Source organism: Anolis carolinensis, chromosome 3, assembly GCF_035594765.1.
Source record: "Anolis carolinensis isolate JA03-04 chromosome 3, rAnoCar3.1.pri, whole genome shotgun sequence".
Classification (NCBI taxonomy): Eukaryota; Metazoa; Chordata; class Lepidosauria; order Squamata; family Dactyloidae; genus Anolis; species Anolis carolinensis.
Genome location: NC_085843.1, coordinates 126,635,676 through 126,655,258, shown reverse-complemented (window position 1 = coordinate 126,655,258; position 19,583 = coordinate 126,635,676). Strand labels below are relative to the sequence as shown.

Sequence of the window (19,583 nt, the reverse complement as noted above, 5' to 3'; positions counted from 1 at the left end):
TAATGTTGTGATCGAGGTGACCCCCCCCCCCCCGGACTTTGTAAAAGATAGTTCAAAAATCAAGACTTTATGTTCTATATTTCATAATTTATAGTAGAAGGTGATTGGGAATTTTTACTGGAGTTTACTGTGGTTTACTAAAACTCTCTGCACAAAAGGTGTTTGACCTTTTAGCCTGAGGCAAAAGATAACAACTTCCTTAATCCTTTCTTTAACCAGTGACAAAAGCACTCCCTTTTGTTTACCCAGACAAAGGAGTTAGCAAAGGAAAAAAGCCAGTTTTAAACCACATGCTTTACAATCTTTCCTTTGGATTCTGGATTTCGTATGAAACTTTATGAACTCTAGACCTTTGGGTGGCTGGGTGTGGGCAATATGATTTCTGATTCTATGAATGTATTCCTATATGTCTCCCTTCCCAAAATGCCTCATATATGAAAAATAGAGTGACTGAGGTTTGACTCAGCTACGTGCAGACAGCCCCCCCCCCCCCCTTGGATGGGCTGGAGTACCCTGCCCAGAGGAGATTATCACCTACCCTTGCATGGACAATAATTTGGGCTGTTCCCCCTTCTGAGTTCGGAGCAGGCCATCAGAAGGAAGAATAGCTCACCCTTCATCCACACAATTATTCAGGAAACAGCTCTCCCTTTGTCAATATCAGAGTGTCAGACACATATGTAGATTGGACACATTGACTCATCCATCCTTTTCATAATCTGCTTGGCTGTCCATTAATCGCTGCTCAGCCCGCCCCTTGTCCCTGATTGGTAGACTGTAGGAAGCCATCTGATTGGGGGGATTTCGAGCCACCCAGTCAAAGAGCCAATCAGAGTGGAACTGGGCGGGGAAAGGCAGGGAGGGAGATTTGAATTGCTCCGCCTGTCTTTTTGCTTATAAAAATTGCTGCAATGTATTATGTGACATGTCATCACTGCGAATGACTGCGTCTTGACATCCGCATCCGCTGACTCGAAATAAAGACAACTCGGTTCTCTCTCTTCAAGATTTGGGTGAGATTATTGTGGGAAATAGGGTTTTAATTCGCAGTGCCCCTGCTGGCCAGGATCGAATTCTGTGGTCAGAGGGCATCGGTTCGTCCCTGCTCCAGGGACAAACCCTAAATTTGCTCGACAGCAATGTCAGGGGAAAACTTTTACCTTTATCCTAATGTACAATTAAAATGATGCTTCAGATCACATGTTTTGTGTACACACACTACAAGGATGGGATGTTGTTTTAGTTGCTGCTGATTTTGTCAATTTCTCTGATATAGGAACTCTTCACATGGCCCACACAGGCCGTGCCATTGCGTCAGCGGTCATCGGCAAAAGAGAATGTGTGCGGGGCTTCCCCATCATATGAGGAAAAGGGCAGGAAAGTGCGGGTAGCTCCATCAGAGCTACTCCAAACACATTTTCCTCCCCATAGTAGAGGAGGAAGTGCCTTCTGGCGGAATGCAGGTAGGGCCTAATGTGCGTTGTTTGATGACGCTCAGCAGGCCCCATCCAAGTGGCAAAGCAGGGCTATTTTGCCCCATGTGAAGAGGTCCCAAGTCTCGTAGGGTGGGAGGTCCATAGGAGTGACACCATGAGTTACTGCACTGGGTGACACCAACCCTAGAGATGTTACTGCTAGAGTGGGAAATGCAAGTACAAGTCAAATGTGTTTTCCATTCAGGCACAAAAATACTTCCTAACCAACTGATTAGAACTTAGTTGAGAGGCCGGGATTTAAGAAACAACTTACAAAATCTCCATCCATTGTTGTGGCTTGCAGTGTCCATCGGGATCCCTTTAAAACAAAGCATTATTACTATCTTAACCAATCATTGTAATTAAACATATTGCCAAGACATATGCTTGTAGAACTGATGTCTACAGAATATCCAGAATAATTTGTTTTACTTATCTATTGAGTAAAATTGAGTTGCTATTTAAGGAAATGCTGGTAAGAAACTAAGAAAATAATTTGTAATCAAGATTGTCAAAATAAACCCTTTATGAACTGCTCTACGGCCATTTGCCAGCAAGATGTGAATCAAACTATAAAATAAAAAAATACAGTAACAAATATTTAAAATAAAGTATTTTTGGTTTGTGGATTTTTGTGGTGGGTGGGGAGGGAAGACTTAGAAACCAAATACAAGTTAACTGAAGCTCTTCTTACAGATGTTACATTAGCAAATACAATCAGCCCTCTTCATCCATAATACTGCATCTATTTATTCAACTTTTTGTGTTTTGAAAATATGTATTGGAAACCAACTTTGAATTTGCCATTTATATAAGGGACACCATTTTAAAACGCTACTGTAAGAAAAAAACCCAGGACATGAGCGTCCATGGATTTTGGTACTGTTATCACCTGGTATCCCAAACCTACTCTATTTCCTTGCAAATACAATTGTTCTGTCAACTTTAGTACCAGTTTAAAAGTATGACAGCCTGGTCATTTGGGCTTCTAGGAAGAGTTTAGATTTGATTTGCTCATGACCTATCATATTTTTTCAATTCTAAGACACCTTCAATTGTAAAATGCACACTAATTTTAGTATCACCACCAACAACAAAAAAATACGTAAGATGCACCCATGATTTTAGTCACACTCCATTTTTAGAGATTTTTATATGAGGGAAAAGGTACATCTTAGAGTCCTTCCACACAGCCATATAACCCAGAATATTGAGGCAGAGAGCTCACAATATCTGATTTGAATTGAGTTATCTGAAGCCGCACCGCCATACAATCCAGTTCAATGTGGATTTTATACAGCTGTGTGGAAGATGCCCTAGAATCAAAGAAACACAGTATTTATTTGTTTTTTGGGCAGTACATAGTATCTATAGAACTTCTTCATGCCAATTTGGGCTTTTTATTGTCCAGCTTCAGAAATCAGAAACACAACTATATAGGAGTAATTCTGACTTCTGTATCTCATAATACATCTTGGCATTCAACAATCTTACCCAGTTCTTTTATAGCTGCCTCTCCCAGTCTTAGGGCCCATTTACATGGGCCACATACCCTGAAGTGGGAGAAAAGTGTTTCTTGGGTGTCTACATGACACATGATTAACAGTTTTGCCCTGTGTTAGGTAAAATCAGGGAACTCACTGACTTTATCGAAGATCCCATCCATCTCTATTCCACTTTAGCAGCTGGTACAGTGACAAAAGCATGACACAGGTAAGGTAGCTGTTCAGTCACAATGGAATGAAAATGGTTGGTGTAGATGCCCTGCATTAAGTGGCCCATGTTGATGGATTCAGAGTCCTCTTGACTGTTTGGCTCTTTAATTATTTCATTGTCTCTGTCATCATCATCATCATCATCATCATGTTAAAATAAATAACCACCCAGAGTTCCCATTGGGGAAATAGGGCAGGATAGAAATACAGTTTTTTTATTTTATTATTATTATTATTAATCTATTTTAGTAATATCCTTTAGATACCTGCTGATCAAAAAGTGCCCAAAACATAGGGAGAGGAATATACAGGAACAAAACTTTCAAAACCATCTTAGTCTGGAGAATAAGTCGTTTCTGTAACAGAGGAAAAATACAAGAAATATTAATGAAAGTAATGGAGTATTTTTTGGAATAATTTGGAATAATGAAACCCAGAGTGATATAGTGGTTTGAGCATTAGACTTGGGGTGCATCTGCACTATCGAATGAATGCAGTTTGACACCACTTCAGCTGCCATGACTGGATTCTATGGATTCATGGAAGTTGTAGTTTGGTAAGACACCAGCACCATTGACAGAGAAGGCCAAAGACCTGTTGAACTACAAATCCCAAGAATCCATAGCATTGAGCCATGACAGTAAAAGTGATGTCAAACTGCATTAACTCCACATTGTAAATACATCCTAGGACTCTGGAGAGTTTGAATTTCCACTCAGTCACGGAAACTGACTGGGTGACCATGGGCCAGTCACACAATCTGAGTTTCAGAAGAAGGCAATGATAAGCCTCCTCTGAACAAACCATGCCAAGAAAACCCCATGATAAGATCTCTGTAAGTCAGAAATGAATTGGCAGCACACAACAACTGATTTGGACCAAGCAGTGCATTCTAGCACAAAATTAAAAACATGTCAAGATTAAAATCTTATCAGGTGTAGTTTCAGAGTTACAGAGCCTAGTTTGAACTCCAAGGTTCTCTAGTGATACAGGAGAAGAGACAAGACATTGATTCCCATGTTACAAAACTGGGGGAAAGAGCATGCAGAACACGCTCCCAGTTATCAAACCGGCAGTCCTTATCTGCCAAAGATTTAATCAGTAAATTACTGATTTAATCACAGCTCCAGAGATCAAATAAATCTATAAGAGAACTGTGTCAATTACATTTACTGATTTTGAGTTCCTGTTTCCAGTAATGCCTCGTGACTTATTTAAGGACTTACACATTTGGCAGTTAGAGAGTACTACTCAGTAGATGTGTTTCTGCAGTTTACACAAACACACACAGAGAAAGTAGCATTTGTTGTGACTCAAGAATATTGAAGGTTAGAAGCGATGGTCATGCAAAAACTGATTTGCTTTGGACTACTGGACTCAGGAATTACATGCCCTGGAATGTTATAAGACACCAAAAGAAGCTATGGAAACGAGTACAGTACAACCCCCCTATCTACAGACTCAATATTCATGGTTTCATTTACCCACACTCCAAAATAAATCCCCCAGAAGTGTTTGTGAGCCTCTTTAAACCCTCCAGTGCTGTTCTGTGAAATGCCTCTGGATCAACTATAACAAAAACATAGGGCTCACTATTATCTGCAGTTTTGGGGTCTTGGAACATAACTCTTGCACATGCAGAGATTGTACCATATAAGAATATACTGTGGATGCTACTTAAGGCAGGTTTGATTAAAAAGACATGTCACTGAAGGAGAGCAAGTCAATATAAAGTGCAAAGACAAATGTATTTCAGCTCTGTACAAATAACGCTACTTACATCATACTTCTCACGAGCCCAGTCCAACCAATGTTCCCTTTTAGGAAATTGTTTGCTGCGATGCCTAAATCTGTTTCCAATAGCAAACTGCAAAAGAAACACTTCAAATTGTTAATTTCCTGTTATATTAATACGTTCTTCCAGAAAGAACAATTCTCCTGATTTTATAAACTGTAATGCAAACAGAAGTGTAAGAAGTAGAAAAATATTCTACTGAGTTGCTGAACTTGCTGACCAAAAGGTTGGCGGTTCGAATCTGGGGAGTGGGGGTGAGCTCCCGCTGTTAGCCCCAGCTTCTGCCAACCTAGCAGTTCGAAAACATGCAAATGTGAGTAGATCTGACAGGAAGGTAACGGCGCTCCATGCAGTCATGCCAGCCACATGACCTTGGAGGAGCCTATGGAAAACACCAGCTCTTCGGCTTAGAAATAGAGACAAGCACCAGCCCCCAGAGTCGGACACGATTAGACTTAATGTCAGGGGAAAACCTTTATCTTTACTTATATTTTAATTATACTTTTAATTTGAGGTTTAATGTTGTTAGGCACTTGAGCTTGGTGTTTTGGAAGAAAAGTTGGGCAGATTTCAGAAAGGTTGGATAGATTTCCCTTTCCAGAAACAGTTTGTCTCCTTTCTTTCTTTCTTTCTTTCTTTCTTTCTTTCTTTCTTTCTTTCTTTCTTTCTTTCTTTCTTTCTTTCTTTCTTTCTTTCAATTTTTAAAACCGGAAAATGGAAAAATATGACCTCTATCTACCTGCTAATTAGTAAAGGTAAATGTTTCCCCATGACATTAAGTCTAGTCAAGTCTGTCTTTTGGGGGGGGGGGGTGTTCATCTCAATTTCTAAGCTGAAGAGCCTGCGTTGTCCATAGACACCTTCAAGGTCATGTGGCCAGCATGACTTCATGGAGCACTGTTGCCTTCCCGCCAAAGCAGTACCTATTAATTTACTTACATTTGCATGTTTTTGAACTGCTAAATTGGCAGAAGTTGGGCTAACAGCAAGAGCTCACCCTGTCACACAGATTCAAACCACTCACCTTATGGTCAGCAAGTTCTGCAGCTGATCTGCCAATTATTTAATAATAAATGCATGTTGTATTTTAAATTTTTTATAGTTTGCACAATTGTATCCATATAGCCTCTGAACCCTTTGTATTTTTCTACTGAACATGTCAAGAAATAAATGGTATTGATACTAGGTTTTTACAGCAGTTTGTTCATGATATTCCAGAGAGGCTAGATATTCCTGATAGTAAAGAAATATTTAGGATATGGACACAACCTAAAAGAATGATACTAATTGAACTAAATGTCTATGTTATAAGGAATGTTTTGTAAAGCCAGAAAAACAATAGGGATGTACATGTACACTTTGGCAAAAAAATCAATTAGATTTCAAAGGCTTCAATACAAAGCCATGTTTAAAAAACCTGAGATCATAATAATGCCAACGTCAGCATCAACCAGGCCTCCAAGGGGAGGGCATTCCATAAACGGGCCATCAAAGGGACAAAGGCCATAACCCATGCTGGCTGAAGGATCCTGTGGGTTACAATCTCAAAAGGCTATATTTTCAGAGCTCTGCAGTCTTTCTAGAATCAAGCCTAGGCACACACAATGTCCCTTGAAAAAAAAATTCATGTCAGGAGTGACTTGAGAAACTGCAAGTAGCTTCTGGTGTGAGAGAATTGGCTGTCTGCAAGGATATTGCCCAGGAAGCGCCTGGATGTTTGATGTTTTTACCATCCTTGTGGGAGGCTTCTCTCAGGTCACTACATGGAGCTGAAGCTGACAGAGGGAGCTCATCTGCTCTCTCCCCGGGTTGGTTTCGAACCGACAACCTTTGGGTCAGCAACCCAACCTTCAAATCAGCAGTCCTGCTGGCACAAGGATTTAACCCATTGCACCACCGGGGGCTCCTGCCCTTGAAAATGATCACCCCCCACTGCACACTGCTTACCGTAATGCAGCTAGCAACTTGGACCATAATGTTGCCCTGAGGTTCAACCTTCTTGTACATTCTGCTTCCTACTACGAATACAACTGTAGAGAGAAATAGAGAAGACCACCTTTAAATGAAACTTTTACAATCTCAGAAAGAGCAAGCAGAATACGATACCTGGGGCAAATGGGTAGGAAAGCTACCACAACCTAAGAGCTAGTACAGAAACATTGGTGGAGGTAAAACAGCAGCTTACATGATTGTAGACTGCTCTCAGTTGTACCAAAGGACCTCCCCTTTATTTCATTTTGCTCACTCCTTCAGCAAACAGATAATGTAACTGTAAGTTTGAACTTGACTTTTATTTATAGGTGAGCTTGAACATGTTCATACATTGATATGCACTGGTGACCACATCTTATATCCTTCTTGACCTCCCTTATACTTTTATTTCTCTGTTCCTTCTCTTTTCTTCTTTACTTTCTTATTTGTTACTTTCCTAAGTATACTTGGGTCCAACCAAATATTTCTTTTTCTGCTTGTTCTTTTCCCATTTCCACACACCCCTTTCTTCTCGATTACCCCCACCTTATATTTATAGCTACCACATTTCTAACTTTTCAAAGTTACAAATGCATCACTGCAATTCCTCCTTTCCTCAAAATCTGTAAAATAAATTATTTTTTTAAAAAAAACTTACGTAGTGCAATAGCCATTAGGATAGCAGGGACTCCAAATGCCAGAGGATAACATTTTTGTTTCACGTGAATTCCACATTCCACCCCTTAATAATAAAAATAGCAGAAAACATAATGAGACCTCTTTTCTGTAACAGACACCTATAAAAACCCAACATTCAAATCAAATTCAGAATAACAGCTATTGATCAGTCTTGCATGATTAAGGCAAGGATTATTAAGAAGCAATAATGGCCTATTATTTTATAGACATGATTAAATGGGATGTTGAAAAGGCAGTGTATATTATAAACATTTGTGTCAGTTACATGAACCTGCGCAGGCTCTAAGACAGTGTTTCTCAACCTTTGGGTCCCCAGATGTTTTGGCCTTCAACTCCCAGAAATCCTAACAGCTGGTAAACTGACTGGGATTTCTGGGAGTTGCAGGCCAAAACACCTGGGGATCCACTGGTTGAGAATCACTGCTCTAAGATTTACTGGGGATGCCCTCCTTTCAGTCCTGTCACCGTCACAAGCGTGTTTGCAGGACGAGGAAGAGGGTCTTCTTGGTGGTGGCCCCCCGGCTTTGGAATACCCTCCCCAGGGAGATTAGGCAAGCTTTTACACTGTCCGCCTTCCGTAGGGACCTGAAGATCTGGCTGTTCACACAAGCTTTCGAAAACACCTAGTCCCTAGCTGATCTATGCAATTGTTATGCAACCTTCCGCTTCATCCCATGCCCTCGTCCCATGGGTACAGCTTTGTACTTATCCCATTCCCTGTCCAATCATTTACAGCCTGGCCACATTTACAGTAACTTGATAAGTGCTCTTTTAATTCAGTTTTGAGTTGTTGTTTAATATGTCTATGTGCTTTATTCAACTGTATTTTAAAACTGTGTTTTACTTTATGTTCTGTTTTTGGCACGCTGTGCCGTGTGTAAGCCTGCTCGATTCCCTTCAGGGAGATGGTGGCGGGATACAAGAATAAAGTTGTTATTATTATATTATTACATTTTTGTAATCATTAAGACTATTTATATATTACTGTGAACCTCTATAGGTTTCTTTTATCTTACTTAAATAACTTATCCTTTGCTGCACAATAATAACTAACAATAACCTTCCTGCTGTGTAGAGCCAATGCTTGGATCCAAAATTGCTTCTCTGTCTGAGAAGAAAAAAATGTTGGCGTGTAGGAGTGGGGTCATTTGCCATTTATGCCCCTTTCCAGGGCTATCTTTCCCATACATTCTGGAGAGCCTCTTAAGCCTTAGCAGTAGCTGTAAAGAAAGATAGCATGTACTGCAGAGGGTTGGATTAGGCAGAGAAATTACTAGGCTTGCTCAAATAATTCATTTTCCCCGTTAACCGTTATTAATTCGTTATTTTCGTTTGTTTTGAATCAATATAGAACCTTTGTTGTCCACACGCCTGGATATCGCGGTTTCGAATCGCGAGAGGCCGTTTTTCGTTATGTCGTCGTTTTTTTCGTTAGGAAAAAAAAGCTTTTGCAAAAAAAAAAAAAGCCACCCGAAAGGTGGCTACTCTCTGCGGGCCTCCAGGTGCCCCCCACGGACCCATACACTTTGCCGCCTTCCCCGGCAGCCGGAAAGGCCGCGGAGGCTCCAGGCGGCCGCTGCACATCCAGGCCTCAATTTCCGCCCTTCCCCAACAGCCGACATACATACACACGCACACACACACACACATCTCCATATCCATGTACACCCGCCCTCCTCCGCTACCTCCTCGCCCCTTCCCGGGAGGGCATCTCTTTCCTGGGACGGCGTCCTATGTGAGGCCAGTGCTTGGCGCCTGGCTAGGCCTCGCCTCCCTTCTCAGGCAGCAGGCCCAGCCAAACCCTTCCTCCACCTTTCCCTCCTGCAAAGGGCAGCCGCTCGGAAGCCCAAGGCAGCAGGATGGCGACAGAGGAAAACCACCCTCTGTGGCTGTGCTCCGACCTCAGCCAGCAAAACATTCTGGACTCCAACTCCCAGAAACGCTTGCAAGCTTCTTCAATGGCTATGAATTCTGGGAGTTGAAGACCCAAGCGGTTTCCAGCAATGCCAATGGATGGCGTTCGGGACTCCAACTCCCAGAAACCCTCGTGGATGGTTCAAAGACCAGGGATTCTGGGAGATGAAGTCCACGGTACCGGTTGAAAAGGCCATTGGCCAGGCGCCAAGGGAAAAAGGACGGCAAAAACAAAGTCACCCTCCTTTTCTATATGACTGGCCTTCATGGTCTCTCAATTAGCAATAATAATAATAATCTGTGGAAGGTCCAGGGTGGGAGAAAGAACTCTTGTCTGTGGGAGGCAAGTGTGAATGTTGCAATTGGTCACCTTGATTAGCATTGAATAGCCTTGCAGCTTCAAAGCCTGGCTGCTTCCTACCTGGGGGAATCCTTTGTTGGGAGGTATTAGCTGGCCCTGATTGTTTCCTGTCTGGAATTCCCATTTTCTGGGTGTTGTTCTTTTACTGTCCTGATTTTAGCTTTTCTGTAGCTAAAAATGCATATAAAATTGATTCTATAGGGAGGATAAATGATTGGATTTCAACTCCTACAGCTTAGCTTTCTCTGCCAATAATGGTACCATATCAAACTAAACCTCCCAAGATTCTGTAGCAGTGAGCCATCTTGGATATTGTAAGGGATTTTTTATTATTATTATTATTATTATTATTATTATTATTATTATTATTATTAGACCTTGCTCCCAGGAAGGTGCCTTCGCTGTGGCTCCCAACTTATCTATCTACCTTTCCACATATTCTCCACATTGTGTGTATGTGTATGTATATTATATATACATGAGCCCCGATGGCGAAGTGTGTTAAAGCACTGAGCTGCTGAACTTGCAGACCGAAAGGTCCCAGGTTCAAATCCCGGGAGCAGAGTGAGTGCCCGCTGTTAGCTCCAGCTTCTGCCAACCTAGCAGCTTGAAAACATGCCAATGTGAGTAGATCAATAGGTACCGCTCTGGCGGGAAGGTAATGGCACTCCATGTAGTCATGCCGGCCACATGACCTTGGAGGTGTCTATGGACAACACTGGCTCTTGGGCTTAGAAATGGAGATGAGCACCAACCCCCAGAGTCAGACATGACTGAACTTAACGTCAAGGGATACCTTTACCTTTACCTATACACACACACACACACACACACACACGCACACACATTATGCAGGGACTATATATATATTATATATATACACAGTATATATCACACACACATCAATTTAACAAAGTTTCAGCCACAAAAACAAAGTTTCTGAAGTAGAACAATGACTTTCACAGTAAAGACAACCCAATTTAACAGGAAATAAGACTTTCAAACCAGGAACAGATTTCTGCAATTATTAAAAAATGGTTTATTATAAAAGCTATGAAAATTCGCCAAAAATCAGAGGATAAGGGAAACGTTCCAAATTTTGGTGAGCTATCAGTGTTAAATGTGTTCTACCACTGTACCAAGTTGGAAGAAGATCACTCAAAAAATGAGGGTGGGAGAGTCCTGTAAAGTCCTCTCCCTCTGTGCTGTTTTTGGGAATTGCGCATGCGCGTCCGCCATTAACAAATTAATTTAGAAAATAACGAATTTTCGTTAATTTCGAATTTTTTGGGGGGCCAAATTCGGAAATACCATCAGAAACGAAAAGCTGCCCCCCTCTAGTTTTGAAACGAGTTTAGAATCAAATTTTTCGTGGATCGATCAAGCCTAGAAATTACCTCTATTGCCCCAAATACCTAGTGAGTTGCCAGCACCAGAGATGATGCTCTTGAGGGATAATCTCATCATAAAAACAAGGGAATAACCCAGCCACATTGTTCCTAAAGTGGAACACTTGGTGTTTGTAGATTCTGAATCATTAACAGAACCACCATGTAAAGAGATCTGCTTTCTCTTTTCTACCATTACACTGAAGAGAGGGACCGACCTTTGGGTGACTCTTAAGCAGTTGTTGCCACACTAAGCACACTAGATTGGGTACTGCTGGAAGTCTACTTTTGTTGCTCTCTCAAAACTGATTTCTCCAAAATCCCTGGAAGGTTGACCTGTGGGTCTCCGGGTGTTTTGGCCTACAACTCTCCAAATATCCCCCTCATTGGGGGATCTGACCAATGAGGAAAAGAAGAAATTTAAAGAAGGAAGTCTGTCTTCTCAATAGGCAGCTATGGGACAATTGGAAGCAGCATACATCCAATTTGGACCTCTATAAGACGTTGCCATAAGGCAATGGTTCTCAACCTGTGGGTCCCCAGATGTTTTGGCCTACAAATCCTAGAAATCCCAGGCAGTTTACCAGCTGTTAGGATTTCTGGGAGTTGAAGGCCAAAACATCTGGGGACCCACAGGTTGAGAACCACTGCCATAAGGGGTCTTAGGTCCCTTTCAGCCATAATTAAATGAATCACAGAATCCCAACCTGACTCCTACACATTGTTGTTAACCACTGTCAAGTCAAATTTATGGTAACCTCCAAGTCACCAAATCGTCAATTGCCCTGCTCAGCTTTTGCAGACTCAGGCCATGGCTTTCTTGATTGAATCTATCCATCTATAATGCAGTGTTTCTCTTTTTCTTCTGCCTTTTATTGCTGTTGTTATTTTAAGCCTTTCTTTTTCACTTATGGCAGCTCTAAGGCAGACCTATTTCAGGAGTTTCCAATCCTAAGAGTATGTCACTTGCCCAAGGTCTTGCAGTGAGTTTTCGTGGCTGAATCCTGATCTTCAGAGCCGTAGTCCAATACTCAAACTGCTATGCAATGTTGGCTCTGCTTTCTTACTTAACAGTCATTAATGTCTCTTTCTCCTACATATGATGTCTATTACATTCACAAGGAAAATGGTGATATGGTCCTTTGATATGGAGTAAGATTGGAAGTCTGGACCATTTTTTCCAGTCTTAGCCAAGGAAATAGGGAAGTTAATCACACCCCTCGCTAGATAAAACTCCTCCTCATCTCCTGCTTGACTGCTTCTTTCTCAAAAAGATCCAGACATTTTAATACTTTCTCTCGAAGAGGAGGTCTACTGGTAATGTTTGTCTCTTGCAGTCCTCTAGGAAAAAAGTATACATATATATAGGAGAAAAACTTACCTCTCAGCATTGGGGTGATTATAGTAGAGAGGAGGCTTCCAGCATTAATGGACAAGTAAAAAATAGAAAAGAACCTGCTTCTTTGTTTTTCCTGAAATGCAAAAAGGAAAGCTAATCTAAATTATCTTTATACACATTGTTTTATAACATAGAAAGTGCAATAACCAAACAACAAAGATAGTTGACTAGATGTTTCACTTTAAGATAATGCATGCTAAAGTTTAAGTAAAGGTAAAGGTTTCCCCTGACGTTAAGTCCAGTCGTGTTCGACTCATCTCCATTTCTAAGCCAAAGAGCCGGTGTTGTCCATAGACACCTCCAAGATCATGTGGCCAGCATGACTGCATGGAGCGCCGTTACCTTCCCGCCGGAGCAGTACCTATTGAACTATTCACATTTGCATGTTTTCGAACTGCTAGGTTGGCAGGAGCTGGGGCTAACAGCAGGCGCTCATTCCGCTCCCGAGATTTGAACCTGGGACCTTTTGGTCTGTAAGTTCAGCAGCTCAGCACTTTAACACACTGTGCCATATTAAAGTTGTATGTCTTTGCATTTAAGGTTGTAGGTTTGGCAGTGGAATGGAGAGGATTAATGGAGCCAAGATGGATTACAAAATATTATTTAATAGTCACTGGTAAAGATGCCAATCACACCTTTTGTTAAGGAAGTTATGAGTAAATGGCCCAAGAAGGATATGATGGAACTTCGAAGCAAGTTGCTGAAAAATAACTGGGGGCTTACAATCCGTTCCTTTTTAGCAGAAAATTAGAGCACACTAAATGACACAACAATTGTAAACTAACACAGAAAAATGTTGCACCTTTTACAATGTAATAGTTACATTTGATTACTTTTATGATTATAAAGGTAGAGGTAAAGGTTTCCCTTGACGTTAAGTCCAGTCGTAACTGACTCTGGGGGTTGGTGCTCATCTCCATTTCTAAGCGGAAGAGCCGGCGTTGTCCATATACATCTCCAAGGTTATGTGGACGGCATGACTGCATGGAGCGCTGTTACCTTCCCACCGGAGAGGTACCTATTGATCTACTCACATTTGCATGTTTTCAAACTGCTAGGTTGGCAGGAGCTGGGGCTAACAGCGGGCGCTTATTCCGCTCTCGGGATTTGAACCTGGGACCTTTTAGTCTGCAAGTTCAGCAGCTCAGCACTTTAACACACTGTGCCACCAGGGGCCCCTTTTATGATTATAGGAGCTGGCTTAACTAAATGGCAGAGGAGGACTGTCAGTAGAAAGTGTGGTTCATGATACATCTTATGTTGTCATTGATCGCAAAAGTGTTCATAAGCTGCACAAAAGAAGTGTGTGCTTTGCATCACAGTCCATCATCTTCTAGCACTCAGAACTTTCAAAGTAATTTGTTTAATTTTTTTAAAAAAAGAAACAAGGGTACATTATCTGGACGGAGGTCGTGAGGGGATGCTAGAGAGAGAAGAATTGTCCCATTTATGGGGGTGGAGGGTGGGTTGAAAGAGGAAAACTATTTTCCCCTGTTTTCCTGTTATTCCCCCCACCCATGTCCCTGTTGTGGAAACAACCCTAGTTTATGATATAGGAAAGGGGGAGGGGGGATGACCAGCGAAAATGAGGGAAATGGTTTCCTTCCTTTAACTCTCTCTCTCCCCCCCCCCCCCCATAAATGGGACAATCCTTCTCTCTCTATTTCCCCCTGGTGGTCTCTGCCCAGATAATGAAGCAGTACCAAAACAAAAAAGCAAAGAGATACTTTTATAAACTGCAACTCTGATTACTTTCTGGACACTTTGTATTATAACTGTAATTGTATGTAATGAATTATAACCTCTTTGGAGTTCTGATGTGGATCAAATGCAGCTCCATTTTTGTATTTTAAAAAATTATGAATGCCTCCCTTTCATAAACACCAGGCCCCTATAGTGCTCCCTTCTAACAATGAAGCTCACTAAAACAAGGCATCCTTGAAACGTTTCACCAATCACTGAGTTGGGGAAAGCATTACAACATATGATTGTACCTGATGTTCCTCAAACTGATCTCCACCAAAAGCTGCGACGCATGGCTTGATTCCACCAGTTCCAAAAGCAATCAGGACCAAACCAATCATAGAGAGAGCTCTGTAATAGCAGAAAAAGATTAACAACAATGGCCACTTCCTTTAATAGTTCTTCCAGTTCTAGAAATGCTTGTAAGGTCACAGTAATGCCTTTGCAAACATGCTATGGCATCATGTGACAGCAGTCTGTGACAAGGCATTTCTTATGGCATCATTTTGTTTCTCTTCAGATATTGTCTGAAACTGGGGGTTTCAGACAATATCTATTACCATCCCCCACTCATAATCCTTCCTTTTTCCCCATCCTGCCTTCCATCTTTTTCCTTGCTGCAGAAAATAGGTTGAGTAGCAAAAGAGGGTATAGTTACCCAAGGTAATTTCAGAAAGGGCTGGCATTCTGCCTTTGTTTTGCTTAGTTTCCTGGGTTTTTGTGCATGCTAAACATGGCATTGTTCACAACTATGTCCCCAATGCTATAAAACACATATGACAATCTCCAGTGATCTCTTGAAGCCCATCTACACTGACAGTATAATGCAGCTTGGAACTGGTTTGGGAAAGAACAGTTTTGCTGAGCAAGTAATTAGACTGACAGGTCTGGAACAGTTTTGAGGCCAGGTGGTGGTTTTACCATGGGACCTTGTCTCAAACCTCTCGGGAGGGATTTCCTCCTATTTCCAACAGAGATGTGCATCACTGCACATCACACCAGAGGTATATGGGGTGGATAAAAGGGAAGGTGACAGTAGGAGCAGAGGCAATCAATTACCCTCCCAAGGGGACCAGCCATGCCCTTGGGACACCCTTCGCAGTCCCTTTCGTTCCAACCTATAATGCCCTTGAGCAGAGGCAGGTGTCTACAATGAATTCCGCATTTTGAAGAGCCAATTTCACCCTGGATCTGGGATACACTGGCATCTGCTGCAGCATGTTATCTGGCTGAACTTTTTTAATGTGCTGAATATTCTGAAATGATTGTTGCAGCACCCATTAGCGACATGCATTTTGTGTCCACTGCCATTTCAAGTCGGCTCAAAACCACATTATTGTGTCAGTGTAGATGAGACCTTGGGATCATGACATGTAGCATATTATGCCCAAAGATCACTGTGAAATCAGCAGTGGACCATCATTAGTGGTGCGAAGTAAGTTTAAAATGAAATATAATATCAAACAAATAAATATTAGTTGCCACATGATCCAAGACGTCTCATACTCCACATATTTTGGTCTTAGGCACTGCTGTGGGATTCCAGAATTATGGGTCTACATGGCTGGCCAACAGAGCCAAATCTAACTGTAACAGAAGCAAAAATGTAAGTGATATCTCCAAGTATAATCAGAAATAATGATTGTTGTAAAAGGGAAAAGTGAATGCTTGTACACACACAAGCTATGTATATGTATTAGGTGTACCGCTTTTTCATTGCCTCTGACTCTGTAAACTACATTATTTTCCTTCCTCCATACCCATTAGTATGTTGGAGATTACTACATCTAATGTGTATGCTTGGCTTAAAGGGCAAATTTAAAAGCAAGTTTTTAACTAAATGTGTATGCATCTAGTAATTACTCTGCAGAGATATGCTATAAAATACACAATTTCCTCTATAAAACGATAATAAAGATCACAAAGGTTCCATACTTAAACAATTTAAAGTCTTCAGATGGTCATCAAAATACCTGAATTTTCTACTAAAGCACATTTGCAATTTTATTGAAGGCAATAAGGGTAATAGGACACTGTGAAGAGGGCAGCCAAGGTGACAACAATTAAACAGCTGTCAACAAAGGTTTTGTGGTACTGTTGAATCTGTAGTATGTGCTTTCATGTGTTTTCATGTGAAAGGCAGAAATGAGTAGTGCAACTTACACGGGAATTTGTAGGTTATCAGGTGTACCATCCCGGTCTCCATCCATCAAATCATTTATGGAACCTATTGACAAAACTGCTTGCCCAACTGTGTACACGATGGACAAGGAAATAATGGTCCTGTTAGGAAGAAAGCAGACATAAGATGCATTTTTAATGGCACAAACCCTCATTCTTTCGTCCTTGAATGTGAATTTATTATGTCAGGCTTAACTGTCCAACCTGTGTTTGAGCAACTATGCCATGACAACTAAAATCTGAGCTAAACATATACAAATAACACTATATTTCAACTCAATACTTAATGTTTTTCTTCTGTTCATGTTCTTCTTAGTATCCTATTTTGCTTCCATTCTCTATATTTGAATATGCCAAATATGGAAAGCAGGGTAAAAGATTAACAGCTCAGACCTCACTATGTTTGTCATAAAAGGATTAAGCTGATTTTGATAGGATGTGGTTACATATAAGAGGAAGAGATTTGTTGAGGAGAGCACCTGTTTATGGACAGGACTTATGGTGGATGCACAAAATACAGTATAAATCTGCATCTTTAAACAAGGACACTTCTTAGTCCAATATCTTCCATGTATGTACACAATTCCATGAGCTAATATGCATAGAAACCCCCATCCCACACAACCCTGGCACCAGCATATCAGGCTTTGAAATAGGTATCTTTGCCGCCTCTAGTTAATAGGGACTGCACCTGAGAATTTCAGCATGCAAAGCATGTCCTCCATCTACCGGATGAAGAGAAATCAGTTAATTAAAATTTTGAAGGTTCTTCACTGAAAGAGTAATGAGAACCTGAGTAGAGGCATATATTAGATCTTATGTGCTTGTCACTCCACAATTGTACATACCACATGAGGCACTCCAAAAAACAAAAGAAAGCTGGAAATCCCAGTCCAGCAAAGAATGGAGTAACTTTAAGATCACTCCCACACAAACAGAGTAGAAGTAAGTAGGGACTGTTTTAAATTGTTGTGGTTAACCTGCCTGATACTCTATTATAATATCTAACATGTTCTCTCTGGCCTGAATCCTATTTAGACCCAACTAGAATAGATCCACTGAATCAATGCACTTTTATACAAGTGCAGACTCACAATTCAACACCTGAGCCAATGGTTCTGCTCTTGTTGCGAGTACCAGTGGGATTCAGACCCAAGATATAATTTGACCATCTGCGTATCAATTGATAGTGGCATCAATATTAAAATGAACTTTTAAAAATAGAAAGTGAATGTATTTCATATGTTGTTGTTTATTCGTTCATTCACTTCCAACTCTTCATGACCTCATGGACCAGTCCACGCCAGAGCTCCCCGTTGGCCATCGCCACCCCCAGTGCCTTCAAGGTCAAGCCAGTCCCTTCAAGGATACCATCCATCCATCTTGCCCTTGGTCGGCCCCTCTTCCTTTTTCCTTCCATTTTCCCCACCACCATCATCTTCTCCAAGCTTTCCTAACTTCTCATTATGTGGCCATTGCCTCTAACATCCTTCTCTCCAGTGAACGGTCAGGCATTATTTCCTGGAGTATGGACTGATTTGATCTTCTTGCGGTCCAAGGCGCTCTCTGAATTTTCCTCCAACACCACAGTTCAAAAGTGTCTATCTTCCTTCGCTCAGCCTTTCTTATGGTCCAGCTCTCGCATCCATAGGTTACTATGGAGAATACCATTGCTTTAACTGTGCAGATCTTTGTTGCCAGTGTGATGTCTCTCTCTTCACTATTTTATCAAGATTGGGTATTTCATACGGAAATCAAAATATGTATTCAATATTGCATGTGTTGGGCTGCAAACTGAAATGCAGAATTTGCAGAGATTTTTTAAAATATATGTGAGTACTGTAATTCCATAAATTCTTAGAAGTGATACCAATGTCAGAACACCCCTACGACAGTCACAATTTTCTCGCAACCATATCTGTGTTTTTACATGCAGAAATTCAGCAGTTGCCCCTTATCACTACATTCAAGTTGTTTGACGGATTTTGCACAGGGGTTTGGCTCTTACCTTGATGGAATATAAACTACATGAGATCCACCTTCAAGAGATTTTTGCAAGATAAAACAAGATCTTGGAAAAGTTACTATGTTGGACAACAACCCCCAGAATTCATCAACCAGTAAGGTCACTATTGCTCAGAAATATTTTTGTCTTATGTTTGTACTCACTTGAACTTTCCCAGCCAGGAGTCAGCCACCAGTGCTCCTAGGATCGGGGTTAGATAGCACAGAGCTACAAATGTATGGTAAATGGCTGTTGACAGATTGTCATCCCAACTGAGAAAAAACTTGAAGTAGATGACAAGCACAGCTATAGGAAGAAAATAACAAGACACAATAAGGGACAGGAAACAGTCCGCAGCAGTAAGCCATGAGCAATTAACTACAATGAACTGAAAAATCACCTCGCATTCCATAATAGGAGAATCTTTCACAGAATTCATTGATGACGATGAAGAAGATGCTGAGTGGGTAGCCAAAGATACTGGGCTGATAGAGAGGAAAACAGAAGACAATAAGCCATAGTAATTATGAAGCCATAAAACAAATATCACGCTAAGGATTAGGGGGGGAAATTGAAATGTAGCATATCATAGCATATTTTAGACAGTGATGTCTAAAACAATTGTTTTAAGATGTCTATTTATTTTGTTTATAAATCTTTCTGGTGTCTGAGTGTCTGGGCCCCTTTATTATTGGCAGGAGGCAGAAAAGAAGGATTCTGTCATCTACTGTATCTTTTGCCTTGCTCTTCATGGGCCTCTGGATAGTAGGTCCAGAAGAGCTCCCACTAGTCCCAATCTTGCATCAGATTATGTGGAGGCAGACAATAGCCATGTCTGATATCCAAAAATATAGTACCACTCTGGGACATTGTGAAAAATGTAAATGCAATTGGGATAGCTTGTGTGCCACTTTTAAAAAGACAATCCTCTGATCCT

At 41.1% G+C, this 19,583-nt stretch overlaps 1 protein-coding gene across 3 annotated transcripts in view; it reads right to left on the bottom strand.

The window, feature by feature from the left end:
• slc15a1 (solute carrier family 15 member 1) overlaps nt 1-19,583 on the bottom strand; it is a 57,033-nt gene that overhangs the window by 17,055 nt on the left and 20,395 nt on the right. For all 3 annotated transcript variants that reach the window (XM_008106941.3, XM_008106940.3, XM_008106939.3), the window contains exons 3-12: nt 19,047-19,131; nt 18,811-18,952; nt 16,624-16,743; nt 14,712-14,811; nt 12,700-12,790; nt 7,615-7,698; nt 6,933-7,015; nt 4,971-5,057; nt 3,457-3,546; nt 1,750-1,794 (exon numbers count right to left, since the gene is read on the bottom strand). In XM_008106941.3, the coding sequence (XP_008105148.2) occupies nt 1,750-1,794; nt 3,457-3,546; nt 4,971-5,057; nt 6,933-7,015; nt 7,615-7,698; nt 12,700-12,790; nt 14,712-14,811; nt 16,624-16,743; nt 18,811-18,952; nt 19,047-19,131 (927 nt within the window). The remainder of the gene's footprint in view (nt 1-1,749; nt 1,795-3,456; nt 3,547-4,970; nt 5,058-6,932; nt 7,016-7,614; nt 7,699-12,699; nt 12,791-14,711; nt 14,812-16,623; nt 16,744-18,810; nt 18,953-19,046; nt 19,132-19,583) is intronic.